Below are 24,859 nucleotides of genomic sequence, written 5' to 3'. Positions count from 1 at the left end.
ATATCTGATCACTTGGTTGTCCTTCTCCTGCCTGCATACAGGCAAAAGCTAAAGAGCAAAGCTCCAGAGGTAAGGACAACAAAGAGGTTGTTGTAGCAGGTAGAAGAACAGCTATGGCATTGATCCGAGACAGTGGACTGGGCATGCTCAAGGTTGCATCAGAGGATCTGAATGAATACACCATGGTTGTCACGGACTATAAAAACTGTTGTAGATGAGTGAGTTCCTAGGATCAAGTGTGAGTAAATGGGATTAATATAGATGGCAGCCCAATGGTCAACACAGACATGGTGGGTGGAAGGGCTTGTTTTTGTGCTGTATAACTCTATTACACTTTCCATTGGCTTCCAGGGAAACTTAATTCAGTTTAAGTGAGTCAGGCAGTCATGCTGATCTATTGTCATGCTGATCTATTAAGTTTGCTCTCAGGTGACTTAAGTTAAAATGATCTCTGGATTCTTGAGTGTTGATCTGGGTGCCATTGGCAACCCATTTATAGTCTGTCCCTAATTGCTCTTGAGAGTATAGATCCCAACTTTTCTCTTGCAGAATCGTAGAACAATAGATCACAGGCCCACTGAGTCCACGCCAATCATGGTACTCACCAAGCGAGTCTCAATTGCCTGTGTTTGGCCTATTTCCTTCCAAGCCCCGCCCCACCCCTCCATATAACATAAGGGCATGAATGAACTGGGGGGAGCATTTCCCAGCAATGATGACTGAAATTAATGAAATATTTACCGGTAAAAGTCCAAAGAATTGCAATTTGGCAACTTTGAATCTGTAATGTGTAAAAAAAATTCACTTGACTTTTATCTAAAATAGGTCATGGAAAATACTTAATCCTTTGAAGTAAGTTTTGGCATCTCCTCTTATGCAGAGATCAACAAGGCTAAGAATAGCAGTAATGATTTTATGCCATCAAGAAATGTCTCAAAATATTTTTCTTCAGGGGATAGAACACAACTCCAACTAGCTGATGTTCACTTCACAATGGCCACAACAAATGTCAGATAATCGAACCATTGATATGCCACATGATCTAATTCTAATTCACAGAGCAGCAAGAATACTCTCTGAATGCACCCGTTAAATTATTTGGACTGCTGTCATGTTCAGCATAAATTAGATTCAGATGCTAAAGCTTGTTCTCAGCTGACTACACATCTGCAGAGAAATGTAATGACAAAGGCTTCACTGGATTATCAGTGAGATAAGCCACTTAAATAACAGATGAATACTTGGTTATGTCGACAGGTAAGCACAAGTTACATTTGTCAGTATTGCTATGGAAGACAGAGAATTACAGAGGCATGAGAGAGAGGAGCTTGCCCAGGTGGATTGGAGGAGGATATTGGCAAGGTAGCAAAAGTGAGTGGAAGTTGGATGATTAGGAAGCTTTTAAAATCCAACAAAAAACAACTAAAAAGCAGTAAAAAGGGACAAGGTGAAATATGAGAGCAACTAGCCAATAATATAAGGCAGAACATCAAAAGTTTTTTTTCGGTTATTTAAAGAGCAAAAGAGAGGTGATATTGGAACATCGGAAAATAATGCTGGTGAGGTAGTAATGGGGACAAAGAAATCACAGATGAACTTAAGAGGTACTTTGTATCTGCCTTCACTGTGGAAGACATTAGCAATGTACCAGAGGTCCGTGAGTGTCATTGCTATTACAAAGGAAAAAGAACAAGCCAGATTGTAAGGTCTGAAGGTGGTTAAGTCACCTGGACCAGATGGATTATATCCCAGAGTCCTAAAAGAAGTTGCGAAAGAGATAATGAATGCACTGGTCATGATCTTTCGAGAATCACTTGATTCTGGCATAGTCCCAGAGGAGTGGAAGATTGCAAATGTCACTCCACTCTTTAAGAAGGGAGGAAGGCTAAAGAAAGTAAATTATAGGCCAGTTAGCCTAACCTCAGTAGTTGGGAAAGTGGTGGAGTCTATTATTTAGGATGAGTTTTCAAAGTACCTAGAGACTAATGATAAATTAAGTCAAAATCAGTAAAGTTTCTGTAAGGGAAATCTTGCCTGACAAACCTGTTAGAATTTTTCGACAAAGTAACAAGTGGACAGAGGAGAGGCAAAACTATAAGCAGCCTCTGTCTGTCTGTCTGTCTGTATCTTGTTTTACGGCGGTTGGCATCCAGCTTAATGGTGCATTACCGCCACCCTCTGCTCCAGAATGTGCACTAGACATACATTCTAAATCCCTTCACCCAATCACACACACACACACCTACACTTCACCCTCCCATCTTTGACCATCCTCGTATCCTATTCCTGTTTATTCGTCATATTCTATAAAAAACCCCTGTACCCCTTAAAAATGCTAAAAATACCCGGACGTGCTCTCTCACCCATGCCCAGCAACCCTTTTAATGTAAATTCCTGCATCCCCAACTCCCTTAATTTATTTCTCATCATCTCTCTCTGTATCCCATACTTCCTGCAGCTCAGAACTACATGTTCTACTGACTCCTCTTCCTGACATTCCTCACACAATCCTGTCTGGTGTTTCCCTATCATTTTCAATGTTTTGTTTAACGCACAATGCCCCAGCCTTAACCTAGTCCACACAATTTCCTCTCTTCTGTTTCCATTACCTAGCCTAGTAACTACAACACTCTTTTGTATTTGATATAAATGCCTCCCTTTCCCCTCCCTGTCCCATCTTTCTTGCCACATTCGGTTGACTTTTTCCCAGATTACACACTTAACCTCTGCTTTACTGATACTAATGTGCATTTCCACATTTTCTTTCTTTAACGCCCTCTTTGCCAACTCATCCACCCTCTCATTCCCCTTCACCCCTACATGTGCTGGAACCCATAGAAATTTTACCTGACCTCCCTGATTTGCAATCCTTGTAACTAACTGAAGGACTTCATAAGGTACACCTTGCCGACTGTTTGTGTGAAAAGACCTTAAACTTGCTAGAACGGAGGATGAACCTGAACATATCAATGCTTTGGCTTGTCTGGCTTTCTGCACCCATTGCAACGCAACCAACACTACCAGCATCTCCACTGTAAACACTCCTAACTTATTAGATGTTCTTCTGCTGATTCCAATTTCTTTTGCTGGTATGACCACCCCAAACCCTGTCACTCCTGTTGCAGGTTCCTTCGCACCATCCGTATAAATGTGAGTATAATCTCTATGCTTTTCCATCACATGACAGTTAAATGCATTTACCAAATCTGTTTTATATCTTTCTTTCCTTTTTACCTCTAACAAATGCCAGTCTATGTCAGGCCATACAAGCTTCCATGGAGCTACAACCAGATAAACTACTGAAGGACTTATCCTCAGATCAAATACTCCACATTCTTTCGTGATATCATTCCCTACCCGACTAAAGGTATCCCTCTGAAACCTCCCATTTTCCCAGCACTCCTGCAACACTCCTTTAGTCGGGTGAGAATCATTGTGCCCCTGCAAGTTAGCCCAGTAGTTTGCCATCAGTTGCATCCTTCTTAGTTCCAAAGGCATTATTCCCATTTCTACCTGTAGGGCTGACACTGGTGACGTTTTAAAAGCCCCACTGCACACTCTCAAGCCCTGAGCCTGAATCACATCCAGTTTCCTTATAAGAGACCTAGCTGCTGATTCATATACTATATTTCCATAATCCAATACAGATCTTACTAAAGCCACATACATTCTCTTCAAAGCTGAACAACTTGCTCCCCATTCCCTACCAGTCAAACATCTCATCACATTTATTACTTTTTTACATTTCTCCTCAACTTTCCTGATATGGTCTGCCCATGTTAATCGTGAATCAAATATAACTCCCAGAAATTTAAATGATGCAACCCTTTCTAATTCAACCCCATACATCCTTAACTTCTTCCCTACCTCAACCCTTTTCCTGGTAAAAAATACAGATTGACTTTTGTCTACTGAAAATCTACATCCCCAATCATAACCCCACTCCACCACTTTATCAATTGCTTCTTGTAGTTTCCTAATTATATGGTCCATGTTCCTGCCTCTTTTCCACAAGGCCCCATCATCCGCAAACAGTGACCTACCTATATCCACTGGTACCTTTGTGAAGACATCATTGATCATAATGATGAAAAGTAATGGGCTAATCACACTACCTTGAGGTGTGCCATTTTCCACTATGTACTGTTTTGATAATTCTGATCCAATCCAAACTTGAATTTTTCTACCAAACAAAAAATCTTTAATCCAATTAAAAACTCTCCCACCAACCCCCATCTTGTGCAGTTTAATTAATAATCCTTCCTTCCACATCATATCATAGGCTTTTTCAATGTCAAAGAACACTGCCACTACTGACTCTCTATTTGCCTGGGCCTTCCTTATTTCAGTCTCTAGCATAATCACTGAGTCCATGGAATTCCTTCCCTTTCTAAAACCACTCTGATAACTTGCCAGCATTCCCCTTTTCTCAAGCTCATATGATAACCTTTCTGTTATCATCCTTTCCATTATCTTACATATACTTGATGTTAATGCAATTGGTCTGTAGCTAGTGGGTTTTGACAGATCCTTGCCAGGCTTCCTTATTGGAATTACTACTGCTTCTTTCCATGCACTTGGTAATCTTCCCTCCTTCCACACTCTGTTATAAAAATGCAGCAACTTCAAGAGCGCTCCTTCTCCTAGATTTTTTAGCATCACAGAGCATATCAGATTTTTCCCTGGGGAGGTTGGTCTCGATCTCTTTATTGCTCTCACCATTTCTGCTAATGTAAATGGATCATCAATTATATCATCTGTTCCTTCCCTCCTGCTTAACACACCTGGGTGTTGGCTCATTATTCTTTCCCTTCTTCTTCTCCCTTCTTCAGACAAATTTTCTGAACTGCGTATCAGTACAAATGACTTGGCCATGACCTCAGCCTTATCCCTACTGGAGACTGCAGTTTCCTCCTCAGATATCATTACTGGATATTCCCATTCCCTTCTATCTCCTCCCATCCTCTTAATCATTCCCCATATCTCTCCCACAGGTGTTGTTCTTCCTATCTTGTCACAAAAACTCCTCCAACTTGCCCTTTTAGCTTGACGTATAGTTCTCCTCACCACTGCCTGTGCTTTCTTATATTGAACCAAATGCTGCATATTATGGGTTCTTTTAACTAGCCTGAATGCTCTATTTCTGTTTTTTTACAGCCTGACAACATTCCTCTGTCCACCATGGTACCAGTTTTCTATTCATCCTATTTTTACTCCTAGGTATAGATCCTTCTGCTGCCATGATAATTGCTGAAGTCACCTGACTGTTTAATTCATCTACATTTCCAGAAATATCAATCTTTGTCAACCCTTCTTCACTCAACTTCTGGAACTTACCCCAATCAGCTTTTTCCAAACACCCACTTTGGGGTTCCACCACCTGGTCTTACTTCAACTCTTTCACCCACTGAACACAAAACTGGGTAGTGATCACTGCCTACTGTTGAAGCAGTCCAAACTCCCCAGTTACTAATGCCAGCCAAGGTATTAGACACTAACGTAATATCTAACACTGACTCAGTTCCTGTTGTTATATCTATCCTTGTGCCGCTACCATCATTCATACACACCAAATCCCTTTCTTCCATCAAATCTTCAATTACCTTTCCATTTGGATCTGTAATCTGATCCCTCCATATTGTGCTATGAGCATTGAAATCTGCACACCACACTACTTTATGTCTGTTTTGTCCTTGTATCTTTAATAGGCTGTCTAAATCCAACCTTTTACATGGATTGTAGTAGTTAATTATAACCACTCCCTCCCCTCTCTCCCACACTTCCACCACTATGTATTCCTGATCATCTCCTTTTTCTAGTACCCTATATGGTATACCTTGCTTGATTAACATAGCACAACCCCCTCCTCCCCCTAGATTTCTATCTTTCCTTATCATTGTATACCCATATACCACAAAGTCTAAAGTTGGTTTCAACCAAGTTTCCTGAATACACACTACATCCGGTTTTACAACCATTTCTTTAATAAAGTGCTTGAATTCTTGGCTATTGGTCAGTAAGCTCCTTGCATTCCATTGTAAAAGAATCACCATAATTAGTATTAACCAACACATGACACTTCCTGGCTTGACTGATTACTGAGGTTCTCCCTCACTTCCTCCCATGTCAGTCCTACTAACCCTAAATGGTTTACTGCTGCTTTTACCACCAGCTGAATTTTGTCACTTTTTGACTTTACCTCAGCAGTACTATTAATCACTCCTGCAATGAATGTTACTAGAGCCTTTTTGTCTACATAAATCCTGTCATTTGTTCTTTGTTGCATCTCTCGTATCCCTATTGCTCCCTGTTCATTAGGAACATTATTCTGTTCTCTTGACATTCTTACAGCTTCTGCATAAGTGATCTTTCTTTTCACTCTTATTTCTTGAATTTTAGTCTCCCGTCTCACAACCGCACACCCACTATGTGCAACATTATGAGCTCCTCCACAATTGCAGCATTTTGGTTGAACTCCTGTTCCGCACTTTCCATATTCATGATCACCCCCACATCTAGCACACCTCCTCTGCCTTTTACAGTTTTTAGCCACGTGTCCAAACCTTTGACAATTATAGCACCTCAATGGCTTTGGCACATACACCCTTACTGGGTAACTCATGAAACCCAGGAACACCTTCCTTGGCACTCTTTCTTCTTCAAATTCAATCAATACTGATTCACTTTCCTTTTTCACTCCCTCCTTTGTTGTTTTCAGTCTTTGAACATTCATTACTTTCCCTCCTTTGATATTCCTCTTTATCTCCTCCATATTTATACTCATTGGTATCCCCGTGATCACTCCTTTACAACCACTGTTTTGTGCTCCCACCCTCCCAGTGTATTCCACCTTGCATTTTCCTATCTCTTTTAGCTTGAGTGCTTTCTCAAGTTGTTCCTCATTCGCACATCTTACCAATAAGTTGCCATCATTAAGGACTTTTGCAAATACTATTTCCCCTACCTTATTTGTCAGAGTTGTTGTTAGCACAAACGGGTTAATTTTCTTCATATGTCCCTGAGCCTTCTCATTAAACCTAATTATGACAACACCTCCTCTCTGAGCTTGTTCATCTTCCTCACTTTCAGAGCTTTCTCCACTATCATTTCTTATTCTTTTATTCCCTTTGTCTTGGTTTTTATTCATCCGACCCCTCACTACCTCCTCATTCCCTTTATTTCTCCCTTCACAATAATCCACCTCTCCCCTGCTGCCTACCTCTGGTCCCAAGTCTCTATCCCTCTCCACTTTCTTTCCCTCAACCCCGCCTCTTATCTTGTCCGCCATTACCGGACCCACACGACCCCCTCCCAGCAATTTCCGTTCCTTCCCCATTCTCTTTCCCTCAACAGGTTCCAAAACACACTCACGCATCAAGCAAAACACAGCCAGCTTCCAGTCCAACCACTCCTAGCTCAGCCCTCTTAGTCAAGACTTGGACAAGTCAAGTCCATATCTCCCTCCAATTGATCCTCAATTTTCTCATCAGCTCGCGCCTATAAGCAGCCTCATGTGTGGCACCTTATTAAATGCCTTCTGAAGATCCAAGTAAAATTTCAGTCATTAGATTTCCAATTGCTGCTAGTTTACCTAATTACAGTACACCTGGTTTTCATTAGAGACTGTGAAATAAGTATGATGGCTTCTCTATCACAGGTTGCCAGTTTGTTGATTATTCTCATTATACCTCATTCTCTTGTCCGCTTAGAACCATTAGTTCTAAGTTTAGTTCGAAGTTCTGCTCTAGTTTCAAGATAGTCCCTGTAGATCCCATCTCCTGGTCAAGATTCCTCCTGTTTGCTAATCTACGCCAGCATCTCCAACTCAGTCGACGTGCCGGTGCCCTGCACTTGTTTTCTCCTCAGTTGCCAGGTGCAACAGGAGTTCATTGCCGCTAATAGCTGTGGAAGCTCAGTCATTAGGTATATTTAAGGCAGGGGTTGATAGATTTTTGATTAGTCAAGGAATTAAGGGATAAGAGAAGAAGGCAGGAGATTGGGGCTGAGAGGGAAAATGGATCAGCCGTGATGAAATGGCAGAGCAGACTTGATGGGCCAAATTGCCTGATTCTGCTCCTATATCTTGTGGTCTTATATTTGTATAACATATGCATGTGTAGCACTCTCCACTAATGTATTGATATTAGGTGAGGCCTATGTTTCATCATATATACAGTGTCCACAAGACCATAAAGCATAGAAACAGAACTAGGCCATTCCATCATGGCTGATCCCGGATCCCAGTCAACTCCATACACCTGCCTTCTCGTCAATTCCTTCGATGCCCTGACCGATCAGGATATGATCAACTTCCGCCTTAAATATACCAACAGACTTGGCATCCACCATAGTGTGACAGATCATTCCACAGATTCACTACTTTTTGGCTAAAAAAAAAAAACTCCTCTTTACCTCTGTTCTAAGGTTGTAAACAGTCCTGTCAGTCTCAGAAAGAAGGTAAGACGGGATGAGCCAATGGCTAGAGAATAGATTTGGTGATTAGAACCAATGATAATTCAAAGACATGCTGTACTGATTTGTTAATACTTACAATTAAGAAGGTGGCAGCTAGCAAAACTGCTTTCATTTTCACATCTAGATCAATGGGGAATTGGATTCCAAAGTTATCTGCGTCTGTGAACATTTCTTTCAGTAATCCAGTCCACTGCTTTGTGATTTTGCCAACTGATTCTGTTTCATCAAGGTTTGTAACCTATTACGAGAGAATAAAAATGAAAGCTAAATCAATTTCAAGATTCAAGTGATGATTGTTTATTGTCGTTCTTCAGTACACAAGTGTAAAGAGGAATGAAATTTGTTACTTCGGATCTGGTGCGGCAAAAAAAAACAAAACAATAAAAAACAAAATAAATATAAATACACAAAATTAAGTTATATACATACTGTAGTCTGCTTGTCTGTACATAAAGTGATGCTAGGCACAGGAGTGTCTGTACATAAGGTAACTCTGACAGGAAATGATAAAGGAGTGGTGGTGTGTGGTAATGAATGGAGGTGTTGGTCTGCCTGACAGTTTGAGGAAGTAACTGTTTTTGAGTCTAGTGCTGCTGGTGTGGATGCTGAATTGCTTTTCCCCTGATGGGAGTGGGGCAAACAGACCATGAGCAGGGTGGGTGGAATTCTTCAAGATGTCACTGGGCTTTTTCCAGCACCTTTCTGTTTATGTCCTTAATGGCGGAAAGGCTGGTGCTGGTGATGTGTTGTCCAGTTTTAACCACGCATTGTAGAGCCTTCTTATTTGATATGATATTTACATCTCACAAGAATATCACCTTCAAGTCTTTACCTGGAGCAGGAGTAAATCTTTCATCTTTCAAGCCCATTTCACTTTCAATAAATTATGGCTGATGATACAGGTCAGGCCGACTTTCAAGAGAGACTTGGGTGTTCAGATGTTTTCCAAGGCTTGAATGTTCTCTGCTACTGAGCATCCTTAACACTTTATTTAGTAGTTTTCCTATTTCAGCAATGAAATTTCCCTTTACTCTTTCACAAAAATGACCCTCTCCTCCCTAGTTCTAACCTTTCCAGGCATGGGAACAAACGCATTTGCCTGATCACACTCTCAATGAACTTTGTGCTCCAATGAGACTAACTTTTATTCTTCTAAACTGGAATAGGAAGTGAAATGGTGAGTTCTGAACATTGCAGCTGACATGAAGGTTGGCGGCATTGTGAATAGTGTAGTACATTACAACGGGGCATTGACAGGATGTGGAACTGGGCTGAGAAGTGGCAGGTGGAGTTCAGCCCAAAAAAGTATGAAGTGATTAACTGGTAGGTCAAATTTGAAGGCAGAATAGAGGAGTAATGGCAGGAATCTTGGCAGTGTGGAGGAATAGAGGGATCTTGGGTAGAGGGATCCACGATCACAAATTTTCTCAAAGCAAGATTATAAGGTTGTTAAGAAAGCAAATGATGTGGTGGTATTCATTAGTCAGGGTATTGAGTTCAAAAGCCATGAAGTAATGTTGCATCTCCATAAAACCCTGGTTAGACCACATTTGGGATATGGTGTTTAGTGCTGGTCACCTCATTATAGCAAGAATATGGAAACTTTAGAGAGAGTGCAGAATAGATTTACCAGCATGCTTCCCGGACTAGAGAGGGTCTTTTATGAAACTAGTTTGGGGTAGGGCTTTTCTTTTTGGAGCAAAAGAACATTAGGAAAGAATTTAAAAATGCAAACATGAGGACTTCTGCAGATGTTGGAAATTCAAGCAACACACATCAACGTTGCTGGTGAACGCAGCAGGCCAGGCAGCATCTCTAGGAAGAGGTACAGTCGACGTTTCAGGCCGAGACCCTTCGTCAGGACTAACTAAAGGAAGAGCTAGTAAGAGATTTGAAAGTGGGAGGGGGAGATCCGAAATGATAGGAGAAGACAGGAGGGGGAGGGATGGAGCCAAGAGCTGGACAGGTGATTGGCAAAAGGGATATGAGAGGATCATGGGACAGGAGGCCCAGGGAGGGGGGGACAAAAACCCCAGAGGATGGGCAAGGGGTATAGTCAGAGGGACAGAGGGAGAAAAGGGAAAGAGAGAGAGAGAGAAAGAATGGGTGTATATAAATAAATAATGGATGAGGTACGAGGGGGAGGTGGGGCATTAGCAGAAGTTAGAGAAGTCCATGTTCATGCCATCAGGTTGGAGGGCACTCAGATGGAATATAAGGTGTTGTTCCTCCAACCTGAGTGTGGCTTCATCTTTACAGTAGAATTCATAACAGTGTACAAGATGATAAGAGGCATAGCCAGATACTTATTCCCAGGATGAAAATGGCTAATATGAGGAGGCATAATTTTAAGGTAATTGGAGCCCAAAGTATAGGGCTGATTTCAGAGGTAAGTGTTTTTACTCAGAGAATGCTAGAATGCTAGCTGTCTACCCCAAAGAAGGGTCTTCGCTTGTAATGTTGACTGTTTAATTCCCCTTCATAGATGCTGCCTGACCTGCTGAGTTCCTTTGGCATTTTGTGTGCATTGATTTAGATTTCAGCATTTGTGGAATCTCTTGCACTTATCCCTATTTTTGTAAGATACACCAAGTATTTCGAGATGTTGTGGGTGGCAGATGGAAACATTGTCTAACTTTTCCACTATAGGCTTGCAAGGAACTTCTCTACATGAATAAAGATTCTGTCCTCAAATGGAGAAATAATCATGAAAAGGAACTTATATATAATATTCCCTCTGTGGTCAAATTATGACCAGTAATAATGGTTCATATCAACTTTAATGACACAAGTAGATAAAAGGATATGGTCCTGCAGGTAATTATCGGTGACCAGATAAGATGAAGAAACAACTCAAATGTAAGTTTCAAGTTAATATCAAATGGTAAGAACTAGTGAATAGATAAATGCCTGGCTGAAGGGAAGATTTTAGATCAAGGGATGTTGGAACTGATTTGGTGTTGATAGAAGTTATCCAGGTTGGATGCAGTGCATTTCCACTGGGTAGACTTGCTAATGTGCTTGGAGAGAATTTGGACAAGCATGGCGGGGAGCAGTAAACAGACAGGCAATATTGGCAGGCAATGGTTAGTAAGTGAATATGTAAAAGTACAGGGACCAGGGTAGTTACAAAGGAGTCGGACCCACCATCCAGACCATGCTCTCTTCTTACTGCTGCCATCAGGAAGGAGATCCCACACCAGCAGGCTTAGGAACAGATATTACCCCTCAACCATCAGGCTCTTGAACCAGAGGGAATAGCTCACTTATCCTATCACTAAACTGATTCCCCAACCTATGGACCACTCTTAAAGATTCTACAATTTGATTCTCGATATTTATTGCTCGCTTGTTTGTTTATTTATTTTGTATTTGCACAGTTTGCCTTCTTTTGCACATTGGTTGTTTGTCTGCCACTGTCATGTATGGTTTCTCATGGATTCTATTGTGTTCTTTCATATTTATTTTATTTCATTTAGAGATACGCTGTGGAATAGGCCCTTACAGCTCAATGAGCTACACATTTCAGCAATTCACCTATTTAAACCCAATCTAATCATGGGACAATTTATAGTGACCAATTAAGCTGCTAACTGGTACAGCTTTGGAATGTTGGAAGAAACCAGGCAACTCAGAGCACCTAGAAGAAACCCATTCATTCACAGGAAGGACATACAAATGTATTACAAGCAGCATTCGAATAGAACTCTGAACTCTGACATCCAAGCTGTAATAGCAAGAAAATGAATTTCAGGGTAGTATATGGTGACATATACATACTTTGATAATAAATTTACTTCGGACTTTGATATAGTTCAGTACATGCAGCCTAGGATACAAGTGTGATAAACTGAAGGTCATGATTGGTACATGGAATATTTTACCACTGTTATCAAAACACGGCTTACAAAAAAAGCATAGAATCTAACATAGTAAAGACCCTTCAGACCATCATGTTGTGCTGATCTTTTAACCTACTCTGAGATCTCTCCAATTCTTCCCTCCTACATAGCCCTCCATCAGAAATGGAAGCTCATGATACATAGGATTATAGAAATTTTGGACATGTTTGAGTGGGGAAATGTTAAAGAATCACTGCAATATCTTCAGGTCAGACATTTCTTACAAGAATGTTTAAGTAATTTTCCATATATACAAGACTCTGACCTGTTAGACATTATTTTAAAAATGAACCCTTTAGTGAAAGGTTTCATTGGGAAAATTTATAATTTACTATTACAACAGGATAACTATCCTTTACTTAAGATTAAGCAAGATTGGGAAAGAGGGCTTAATATGACCTTGATAACAGAGGATTGGTTGCGAATTTTGAAGCTGGTGAACTCTTCTTCAATTTGTGCCAGTCATTCTCTAATTCAATTTAAAATTGTACATCGCTATTATTTGACAAAGGAGAGATTCTCCAAAATATTTCCTAATGTAAATAGTCAGGGTGATAGATGCAAAACTGAGATAGCTACATTGACACATATGTTTTGGTCGTGTTCTGTACTGAAACAATTTTGGAAAACTATTTTTTCTACAATTTCTAAAGTTTTAAAAATCAATTTACAACCTAATAAATTGACAGTTTTGTTTGGTATAATTCCTCAATATATTCATGGTATTTCTATATCAGACCAATACATAATTGCATTTGTCACATTATTGGCTAGAAGGGCTATTTTATTAAAATGGAAAGATGCCTCTGCTCCGACTTTGATACAATGGTTCTCTCAGGTGATGTTATGTCTTAGTTTGGAAAAAATTAGAAGTCGAACTTTTGATCCTAGATTTGACTTCGAGAAAAGGTGGGGTTCTTTTGCCCGTTATTATCATTTGATTTGAGTTAATAAAGATGGTCCTTTTCTGATGCTTGGGTATATGGATTTGGTTGGCGGATTGATGTCTTTTTTTTTAAAAATGGAAGCTTGTATGGCGTATAGCTTCGGGTTTGTGCTCCAAATGGGTTTCTTTTTTCCCCCATTTTTTTTGTTATTAGGGGTTTTTTCTGTTTTAGTTAGCAGGGGTTCTTTTTTTTTTCTTTCCAAAAAAAAAAGCTTTAACATTTTGTTTTTATTATTATTATTGATATACTGTTCAGCCTGGTTGATAGTTTAACTCTTATTCTACATATGGATATGTTGTCTTGATTATTTTGATGTATTTTTCTCTGCTGTTGATTTTCAATAATAATTAATAAAAAGATTTAAAAATGAAAAAGAAAAGAATCACAGCTATGTAAAAGAATATTATGCTGGAAAGATTGATACTGTGGCCATTTTGTTTGATAGATAAAAAAAAATTACTGTACATTCTTCAGAGTGCATTACTGTTTTTAAACATCCAGAAGGAGGTAGAAGAACAAATATCAAGGCCCAGCTCTGAGAAGCATCCAAACAACAGTAGAAAATTCAGGGAGATTTCTACTGCTTTGATACCAACTGGCTCATTGATCGTGCAACAATGTAGGTCTTTTCATGCATTCAAGGGAATTTTTTCTTTAAAATGAGTACATTACAAGCCCAAGATGAAGCAATGGTTCTGAAGCTGGTTTTATGGAATGAATTTATGCAGCTGGACAGGTGGAGTATCAGATTTATTTGTATTAGATAAAGAAAAGATTTCACCAAATTCTCAGCTGGGGAAATGCCCTGTTTATGTTGGTGGGTAAAACAGCAGTGGAAAGAGCAGCATGAAGACTAATTGGGGTCAGGACAGAGGAGCAAAAGGGGCAAGTAGTTGTCATGAATGAAAAGGATGGAATCAAAACTGAAAGAATAATGGCAATCTGGAACTCACTGTAATAAAGTGTGGTGTGTATAGGAACCATTATTAGATTTTGTGCAGACCTGAGCAGCTCCTGTCTATTCTTGAAGACTGAGCTTAATCTGTTTAAGTTTTTCAGCTGGTAAGAGCAGAATGGGATGAATATTCTCCTTTGTCATAGTTTTCAATGTCTCTGTTTAAACACTGGGGGCCGTAGGTCAAGAGGAACACTGCTACCAATCTGCAATAAACAAACAGATTCCGGAGGTAAGGGAAGGAATTTGGAAAGAAATAGTACCTGGAAATCAACGTCACCACAGCCACAGGCACAGAAAGGGCCTCCGATCTTCAGAACAGGCTCTCTATTCTCATTCTGAACTGTGAATTTTGGCAGGAATGGATGCCAGTTTTCAATGACATATCCAATAGTTTGATTAGGCGGTGCCATTACTTCTATCTGCAGAGGGAAAAAATAAATGTAGTGTTAAACGTACAGTGGTCACTATTCAGAGCAGCCAGCAGTAAGGCAAATCACTTTATGAAGTCAGGTAGAAGGAACTTTATAATAACAAGCTTCATTTCTGTGACACACACACACACACACACACACACACACACACACACACACACACACACACAATGCTGAAGGAACTCATCAGGCCAGGCAGCACCTATGGAAAAGAATACAGTCGACGTTTCAGGCCAAGACCCTTCAACAGTTTCGCCTCTTGTTTGTCAATTCTGTGTGACGTACCTTATTCACCTGCAAACAAAATTCGAAAGGAGACAGAGGAGAAGCGAAACATATAAAGAAAACTGATCATGGAAAGAACGACCATGATAATGGGGGAGGGGCCGGCATTCTGTAATACTTCAAGAAAATTTAAATTTTCTGACTTCAGTTAGTCTGACTTCAAACTTGTTAAATGCCATGGGTTTGAAAAAGGCAAAAAACAAAATGCTATCTTGCAGGATGAGGTGGTGGTAAGAAAAGCAAATGAAGTATTAGCACTAATTTTGAGATCACTGGAATATAAAAGCAAGGGCATTATTCTGAGGCACTATAAGGAATTGGTCGGACTGCACTTGGAGTATTGTGAGCAGTTTGGGCACCGGATCTAAGAAAGGATGTGTTGACATTGGAGAGGGTCCAGAGGAGATTCACAAGAATGATCCCAGGAATGAAAGGTTTAAGGTGTGAGGAGAGTTTGATGGCTCTGAGCCTCTGTTTGCCGGAGTTTAAAAGAATGGTTGGAGGGGGTTTTATTGAAACCTATCAAATATTGAAAGGCCTAGACAGAATGGATGTGTAGAGGATGTCTCCCACAGTGGAGGAAGTCTAGGACCAGAGGGGACAGCTTCAAAATACGTCCCTTTAGAACAGAGATGAGGAGAAATTTCTTTAGCCAGAGGGCGGTGAATGTGGAATTCTTGTCACAGATGGCTGTTTAGGCCAAGACACTAGGTATATTCAAAGCGGGGGCTTGATAGATTCCTGATTAGTAAGGGCATCAAATACTTTGGGGAGAAGGCAGGAGAATGGATTTGAGAGGGATAATGAATCAACCATGATAGAATAGTGGAGAAACTCGATGAGCTAAATGGTCTAATTCTGCTCCTATGTCTTATGGTCAAAGAAATTAAATGAGAACATTACAGCAGTTATGAGGAATGGAGCAACAGAGCTGGACAATATAAAGGTGCAACTGCAACATGAGGAACAGTAAGACAGAGGGAGCGAGACAGTCACACCAGGTGCAGGCAGGCATGTCATATAACATGCTCTACCTGGATAGAAAGAGAATGAAGCCAAGGAAAGCCTTACATTTCTTACACAACTCAAGATTTTCCAAAAAAGTTTTACAGCCTATAAATTAATTTTAAAATCCCATCAGCACAGGAAACACAGCAGACAATTTACACTTCGCAACTTCTCAGAAATAACAATAAAATGACAGGCTAATCAAATTCATTGATGTTGATTCAGAGATAAATATTGGCCAGGGACGAGCTTCCTTGCTCTTATTCAAAGGAGTACCAAGGGATAGTTTAAGTTGTGATATGGACAAATGAGCATTGATTTAATGCTCTTTCAAAGGCTACCTCTACCAAAACACAACACTCCTCAGTGCTGAAGCATAACATCAGCCATGAATTTTGCAGTTATAAGATGAGCCAGATAAAAACGAATTAGGAGGAAGAAATGAAAGTTGATTGAATAGATGGATACTGAATGTTCAGAAATGAATGAGAAAGAAAGAAAAAGAGAGACAGCATAATGGGAAGATGATAGAGTGGTAAAGAAGATGTATGGTGTGTTGGCTGCTATAAGCTGGGAAATTGAGTTCAAGAGCTTTAAGATCATATTGTAGCTCTATAAAATCCTGGTTAGACCATATTTGGAATACTCTTTTCAGTTCTGTTTCCCTTATTATAGAAAAGGTATGGAAGCTTTAGAGGGGGTGCAGAGGACACTTAGCAGGATGCTACCTTGATTAGAGAGCATGTCTTGTAAGGATAAGTTGAGTGACTTGGGCTTTTCTCTTTGGATTGAAGGAGGATGAGAAGTGACCTGATAGAGCTATACAAGATGATAAGTGGTGTAGATTGAGTTGACAGTGAGAGACTTTTACCCTGGGGGGAATGGCTAATATGAGGAAGTATAACTAAGGTGTTTAGAAGAGGTATAGATGGGATTGCAAAGGTAGGTTGTTTTACCTAGAAAATGATAGGTATGTGGAAGGCACGTTTAAGAAACTCTTAGACTGACAGAATGACAGAAAAATTGAGGGCTATGTGGGAAGGAAAGATTAGATTGTTCTTGGAGTAGCTTAAAGGATTGGCACAACATTGTAGGCTGAAGCAACACTTTCAGTACGCTGGATGAACTCAGCAGGTCGGGCAGTATCAGTCAGAAACGATGAGTTGACGTTTCGGGCTGGAACCCTTCGTCAGGACTGAAGAATGAAAGTTGGGGAAGGATTTGAAGAATGCTTGTAGCGTCAGTTGAAAGACCAGTAATTTGAAAGACAAAGGGGTGGGGGAGGGGAAGCAATGACATCATAGCCCTGAAAACAATGGGTAGTAGAAGAAGGAGGCGGAACCATGAGGGAGCTGGGGGAGGGGGTAGAGTGAAATAGGAATAGAGGAAGGGAGGGGGAAGGAATTACCGGAAGTTGGAGAATTCTATGTTCATACCAAGGGGCTGGAGACTACCTAGACGGTATATGAGGTGTTGCTCCTCCAACCTGAGTTTAGCCTCATCATGGCAGTAGAGGAGGCCATGTATGGACATATCTGAATGGGAAGCAGAGTTGAAGTGGGTGGCTACCGGGAGATCCTGTCTGTTGTGGCGGACAGAGTGGAGGTGCTCGACGAAGCAGTCCCCCAATCTGCGTCGGGTTTCACCGATGTAGAGGAGGCTGCAACGGGAGCACCGGATGCAATAGATTTCCCCAACAGACTCACAAGTGACGTGTTGTCTCACCTGGAAGGACTGTTTGGGGCCCTGAATGGTTGCAAGAGATGAGGTGTAGGGACAGGTGTAGCACTTACGCTTACAGGGATAAGTGCCGGGTTGGAGATCAGTGGGGATGGACATGTGGATAAGGGAGTCGCGGAGGGACCGATCCCTGTGGAAAGCGGAGAGGTAAAGGTGTGCTTAGTGGTGGGGTCCTGTTGAAGGTGGCGAAAGTTGCCGAGGATAATGTGCTGGATCCGGAGGCTGGTGGGGTGGTAGGTAAGGACAAGGGGAACTCTGTCCCTGTTGTGGTTGTGGGAGGATGGGGTGAGGGCCGAAGTGCGGGAAATGGAGGAGATGCGGGTGAGGGCATCATTGATGATGGTAGAAGGGAAACCATGATCCTTAAAGAAAGACGACACTTGAGATGTCCTGGAACGGAAAGCCTCATCCTCGGAGCAGATGCGGCGGAGACGGAGGAACTGGGAATAGAGAATGGCATTTTTGCATGTGGCAGGGTGGGAAGAGGTATAGTTGAGGTAGTTATGAGAGTCAGTGGGCTTGTAGAAGATGTCAGTGGACAGTCTGTCTCCAGAGATGGAGACCGAGACATCGAGAAAGGGGAGAGAAGTGTCCGAGATAGAGTAAGTGAATTTGAGGGCTGGGTGGAAGTTTGAGGTAAAGTCGATGAAATTGTCGAGCTCAGCATGGGTGCAGGAAGGAGCAGCCATGTAGTCGTCAATGTACCGAAGGAAAAGTTGGGGAGCAGTACCAGAATAAGTCTGGAGTACAGACTGTTCCACATAACCAACGAAGAGGCAGGCGTAGCTGGGTCCCATGCAAGTTCCCATTGCTACACCCTTAGTCTGAAGAAAATGGGAAGAGCCAAAAGAGAAGTTATTAAGTGTGAAAACCAGTTCCACCAACCGGAGGAGGGTAGTGGTGGTGGGGAACTGGTGAGGTCTATTATCCAACTGGTAGCGGAGGGCTTTGAGGCCTTCTTCACTGCCCTTATCAACTCAGGAGACCTTCCATCCTCAGCTGCTAAACTCATTATTCCCACACCCCGTACCACTCGGTTTTACCTCCTTCCAAAGATACACAAGCCTGACTGTCCAGGTAGACCCATAGTTTCTGCCTGCTCCTGTCCCACCAAACTTGTATCTGCCTACCTGGACTCCATTTTGTCACCCATAGTTCAGTTCTTCCCCACCTACATCCGGGATACATCCCATGCCCTCCACCTCTTCAATAACTTCCAATTCCCCAGTCCCAACCACTACATTTTTTACTATGGACGTCCAATCCTTATACACCTCCATTCCCCATCAAGAAGGCCTCAGAGCCCTCCACTACTTCTTGGGTAATAGACCTCACCAGTTCCCCACCACCACTACCCTCCTCCAGTTGGCGGAACTGGTTCTCACACTTAATGACCTCTCTTTTGGCTCTTCCCACTTTCCTCAGACTAAGGGTGTAGCTATGGGAACTCGCATGGGACCCAGCTACGTCTGCCTCTTCATTGGTTATGTGGAACAGTCTGTACTCCAGACCTATTCTAGTACTGCTCCCCAACTTTTCCTTCGGTACATTGACGACTACACTGGTGCTGCTTCCTGCACCCATGCTGAGCTCATCAATTTCATCAACTTTACCTCAAACTTCCACCCAGCCCTCAAATTCACTTACTCTGTCTCGGACACCTCTCTCCCCTTTCTCGATGTCTCGGTCTCCATCTCTGGAGACAGACTGTCCACTGACATCTTCTACAAGCCCACTTACTCTCCTAACTACCTCGACTATACCTCTTCCCACCCCGCCACATGCAAAAATGCCATTCCCTATTCCCAGTTCCTCCGTCTCCGTCGCATCTGCTCCGAGGATGAGGCTTTCCGTTCCAGGACATCTCAAGTGTCATCTTTCTTCAAGGATCGTGGTTTCCCTTCTACTGTCATCAATGATGCCCTCACCTGCATATCCCGCAACCACAACAGGGACAGAGTTCCCCTTGACCTTACCTACCACCCCACCAGTCTCCAGATCCAGCACATTATCCTCCGCAACTTCCGCCACATTCAACAGGACCCCACCACTAAGCACATCTTTCCCCCTCCGCCCCTCTCCGCCTTCAGCAGGGATCGGTCCCTCCGCGACTCCCTTATCCACACGTCCATCCCCACTGATCTCCCACCTGGCACTTATCCCTGTAAGTGTAAGTGCTACACCTGTCCCTACACTTCATCTCTTGCAACCATTCAGGGCCCCAAACAGTCCTTCCAGGTGAGGCAACTCTTCACTTGTGAGTCTGTTGGGGTCATCTATTGCATCCGGTGCTCCCGTTGCAGCCTCCTCTACATCGGTGAAACCCGACGCAGATTGGGGGACTGCTTCGTCGAGCACCTCCACTTCATCTGCCACAACAGACAGGATCTCCCGGTAGCCACCCACTTCAACTCTGCTTCCCATTCAGATATGTCCATACATGGCCTCCTCTACTGCCATGATGAGGCTAAACTCAGGTTGGAGGAGCAACACCTCATATACCGTCTAGGTAGTCTCCAGCCCCTTGGTATGAACATAGAATTCTCCAACTTCCGGTAATTCCTTCCCCCTCCCTTCCTCTATCCCTATTTCACTCTACCCCCTCCCCCAGCTCCCTCATGGTTCCGCCTCCTTCTTCTACTACTCATTGTTTTCAGGGCTATGATGTCAATGCTTCCCCTCTCCCACCCCTTTGTCTTTCAAATTACTGGTCTTTCAACTGACGCTGCAAGCATTCTTCAAATCCTTCCCCATCTTTCATTCTTCAGTCCTGACGAAGGGTTCCGGCCCGAAACGTCGACTCATCGTTTCTGACTGATACTGCCCGACCTGCTGAGTTCATCCAGCGTACTGAAAGTGTTGCTTTGATCTTTTACAGCATCTGCAGATTATTTTGTGTTTATTGTAGGCTGAAGGGCAAGTATTGTGCCGTGTTGTTCTATGTTCTGTGCAAGGGAGAAAACTGAGGTAAAATTGTTAATTTTGAAAGAAGATCCAAAGTGCATTATTTAATGTCTTTCACAAGATGTTAATATTAATGACAAGGTGGGCTTTTATTGTCCATCACTAATTACTCCCCATTTCAGAAGGCAGTTAGTCTTCCACATTGTAGCATTTGGAGTCACTAGACCAGGTGAAGGGAAGGAGTGGAGCAAGAAATGGTAGGTGATAGATGGATCCAGGTAAGGAGGGGTGATAGGCAGGTGAGGGAGGGGAGAGTGGTAATAGTAACAGAAACCAGGTGAATGTGGATAGTAATGACAAAGGGCTGAAGGTGGTGTTTGATAGGAGATGATACTGGAGCTGAGTTCCACTACCTTTTTGTGCATTGCTCCAGATTCCAGCATCTGCAGTTTTTTTCATGAATTTCACAACAAATGCCGATTCTGATTCTCATTTCACGTATGCTATTATAAATTTTAATTTCTGGTTCCAGACTTTTTTCCAACGGTGGAGAAAATGGGTCAAGCAGAGCAGTAGGGAGAACTATAAAGAGATTTTGAAATAGTGAGAACTCAAGAATATGTTGATATTTTACTGCCATTTATGAATAGCACTCTGCGAAGTTAGTTAGTGCAAAAATATTTAAAGCCTTTTACAGAACCAGCACATGCAATACATTTCTACTCACTAACCTCCTGCAGACAACAGGGACAACAACAGCCAGTGCATTTCAAGGGCCGGTACAGACTCATGACTGGTTGCCCAAATGTGTTAACGATCTTCATCTCAAAGGGGCGCAGATTTCCACAGCAGTTCCGAGTGCAGCAGTCGTTCTCTTCTGCAGCAAAGTAGATCTGCTGTCCCAGACTATTCTTAATTTGGAATTTGTTGTTGGTCTCAAATCCAGTTAAGGCTAAAGTAAACAGGGTGGAAGAAACAGGAGCTATTTAAATCTGTCAATAAGGAAACCAAGATAAAGATTAAATTAAACTCTTCCTAGTGCAGTAAGTAACCAAGAAAGAAGACCAAGTAATAATGGGATGATGGTATTTTAAAAGTCTGTGGCTTTTAGCAGGAAGTATGAGAGGTGGGATGGCATTTACAGTTCATTACTCTTAAAATCGGCAGTTAAAAGGTAGCTTCGAAATTATTGACAATGGAGCACACGGGGAAGTTTCCATCAAGATTGCTCTTCAACCAGCAGGTTCCCAAACCAATGTGGATAGCTTCACTCACCTCAACAGTGAACTGACTCCACAACCTTTGGACCTACTTTCAAGGACTCTGCAAATCATGTTTTCAGTATTATTTAATTATTGTACTTTGACAATTTATTCTTTTGCAGGTTGTCAGCCTTTGTGTGCAGTTTTTCATTGAACATATTGTATTTCTTTGTTCTACTGTGAACATCTGCAAGACACTGAATGTCACAGTAGCATGTGGTGACATATATGTACATACTTCGATAATAAATTTACTTTGAGATTTTTAAGAAGTATGTAAGGTTTTGACAAGGCAGATGAAAGCAGTACTTGGCTGACCACAGAGATTGTCGCTGACTCTCAATATTGGAGAAATCAATTGAGCTATGGACAAGATACTATAATGGTGCTGGAGTATATAGTCAGCCATGATCTTGTAGGCTCAAAGGGCCGACTGCCTTAGTCCCATTCCAACTTCTCCTGTAGATATGTAGGTGTACCTTCATAGGATACAGCAGACTATGCAGTGGTTCAGATGCTCCCTTGTCGGAGGAGCTGTTAGGAGATTGCCATCTGGTTTTCATCTGATGGCAGAAACTCCACAAGTGGGAATATGAAGGTGGTGGAGCCAACGGTGGCAGATGGCCAGGGGTGTGTGGTGGAGGGCACGGGGCAATCCAACCTCTGTCCAGATATCTATGGTTTACACAACCCATATAGATACAAGGAGTGGCACAATAGTATAGTGGTTCGTGCATTCGCTTTAGAGCAGCCAGTTGTAATGTCAGGGTTCGATTCCTGCTGTTGTCTGTAAGGAGTTTATTTTGTAATTTATAATGATTTTATGTCTTTGCACTAACTGTACTGCTTCCACAAAACGACAAATTTCATGTCATATAAGTCGATGATAATAAACTTGATTCTGATTAACTGCATGCAATCAACAATTCCCTGTACTGCTTGGAAGCCAACTGAAGTGCAGATCTAGCTGCCTGTAACTGCCAGCCCAGTTTAGTTATCCATCTAATGCCACTGGGCAGAAGTCCCAAAGGATCTAGAGACAAGGAAGTCAGGGGAATGAACAACCTTGACAACAAATAGTGGCATTTGACCCCTGACTCTGTTGTCAATGGACTGCCTGTGTCCATTCCATCCGATTCTACACTCCAGAGGCTCCTCAGCCACAGAGTGTTCTGACTTATTGAGTGAGCTTATTCTTGACATATGTGAGGATTACAGCAAGCTCCAGCTCTCTGCTAAGTGTCTCTTTTGTGCACTTCCATGCCTGTGGCTGACAGGCTGTTGCCATGATCAAAAGTCCAAAAATACAATTCCGGAGGCTTTCCTGCAGGTCAGACCAATCAGAGCATAACAGTTACCACAGCAGGAATGGAAGTGCTAAACCGTGCAAAGTAATTTGCAAGGGTAATTAAAACAAGCTCTCAGGACAAGTACTGTGAACAAGCAGTGAACAAGTAGCCATGAACAGGGAGTAGTTACTGTACTTCAATTTTGAGAATTTTGTTGTAGAAGAGTTGTGATTAGTCTAAAATTTTGGAATTGATGGACTAGGGTGTAGAATTGGTATTTCTCTTGTAATTTGACTTAATATGTTTCAAAGACCAGGAGGGGGATAGATTCAAAAATATGGCGCAAAGGTTCAAACGGACAGCATATCACAGGAATAGATCCACTGGCCCACAATATCTGTGACAAGCACAATGTACACTGTTAGTATTGAACTGATCTGAACCAGTTTTTCTATTTGGTTGTTGGAACACAGTTAACGTTCAAAATAATTTTATTATCAAAGCATGTACATGTCACCATATATCACTACCCTGAGATTAATTTTCCTGCACACAGTAGAATACAATAGAATCAATGAAAAACTACACACAAAGACTTGCAAGCAACCAATGTGCAAAATAAGATAAACTGCATAAACTCAAAAAATAATAAGTAAATAATAGAGATCATCAGGTGTAGAGTCACAGACCATTGGACAAAGAACAGTACAGCATGGGAACAGGCACTTCGGCCTACAATGTTTCACGGAATCAATTAAATTAGTAATCAGATGGCAAACTAAATGATCTCTTCGGCCTACACAATATCCACATCCTTCCATTTTCCTCACATTCATGTGCTTACAAAACATCCCTAAAAAGCCTCTAATGTTTCTGTCTCTGCCACCACCCAGGGCAGCACATTCCAGTCACCTAGCATTATCTATACAAAAACTTGCCCCTCACATCTCCTTTGAAATTATCCTCTCTCACCTTAAAAGCATGCCCTCTGGTATTACACACTTCAACCCTTGGAGAAAGATATTGTATGTCTACTCTATCTATGCCTCTAATGACCTTCTAAATCTCTATCAGATCTGCCCTTAACCTCCGGAGAAAACGACTCATATTGTTCAACCCCTCATTATAGCACATGATCTCTAATCCAGGCAATACCCTGCTAAACTTCTTCTGCACCCTCTTCCAAGCCTTGACATCTTTCCTACAATGGGGTGACCAGAACTATATGCAATACTCCAGATGTAACCTAATTAGAGTTTTATAAAGCTGTGTAACTTCTTGAATTTTGAACTCATTGCTTCAACTAATATGCTTTCTTAACCACCGTATCAACCTGTGTAGCTAGCTTTATGAACTTGGACCCCAAGATCTTTTGCCCATCATCACTGTTCAGGACCCTTAACTGTGTACTGTCTTTTCACATTTGACCTACCAAGGCGCAAAACTTCACAGTTGGCTTGGTTAAGCTCCATCTGCCACTTCTATTTAATTTACAGCGTGGAATTGGCCCTTCCGGCACTTTGAGCCACACCACCCAGCAATCCCCCTATTTAATCATCGCCTGACTATCGGCCAATTTACAATGACCAGTTAGCCTACCAACCAGTAGGCCTTTGGATGGTGGGAGGAAACCGGGGCACCTGAAAGAAGCCCATAGA

General features: G+C 41.9%; 1 protein-coding gene across 4 annotated transcripts in view; it reads right to left on the bottom strand.

The window, feature by feature from the left end:
• Positions 1–24,859, bottom strand: part of LOC140196209 (phospholipid scramblase 1) — a 75,974-nt gene that overhangs the window by 5,535 nt on the left and 45,580 nt on the right. For all 4 annotated transcript variants that reach the window (XM_072255008.1, XM_072255010.1, XM_072255012.1 and 1 more), the window contains exons 5-7: positions 21,382–21,602; positions 14,543–14,701; positions 8,552–8,713 (exon numbers count right to left, since the gene is read on the bottom strand). In XM_072255008.1, coding sequence (XP_072111109.1) covers positions 8,552–8,713; positions 14,543–14,701; positions 21,382–21,602 — 542 coding nt within the window. The remainder of the gene's footprint in view (positions 1–8,551; positions 8,714–14,542; positions 14,702–21,381; positions 21,603–24,859) is intronic.

This window comes from Mobula birostris, chromosome 4, assembly GCF_030028105.1.
Source record: "Mobula birostris isolate sMobBir1 chromosome 4, sMobBir1.hap1, whole genome shotgun sequence".
In the NCBI taxonomy this organism is placed as follows: Eukaryota; Metazoa; Chordata; class Chondrichthyes; order Myliobatiformes; family Myliobatidae; genus Mobula; species Mobula birostris.
Note: the sequence above shows the minus strand (reverse complement) of the source record. Positions and strands in the feature narration are given on the sequence as shown.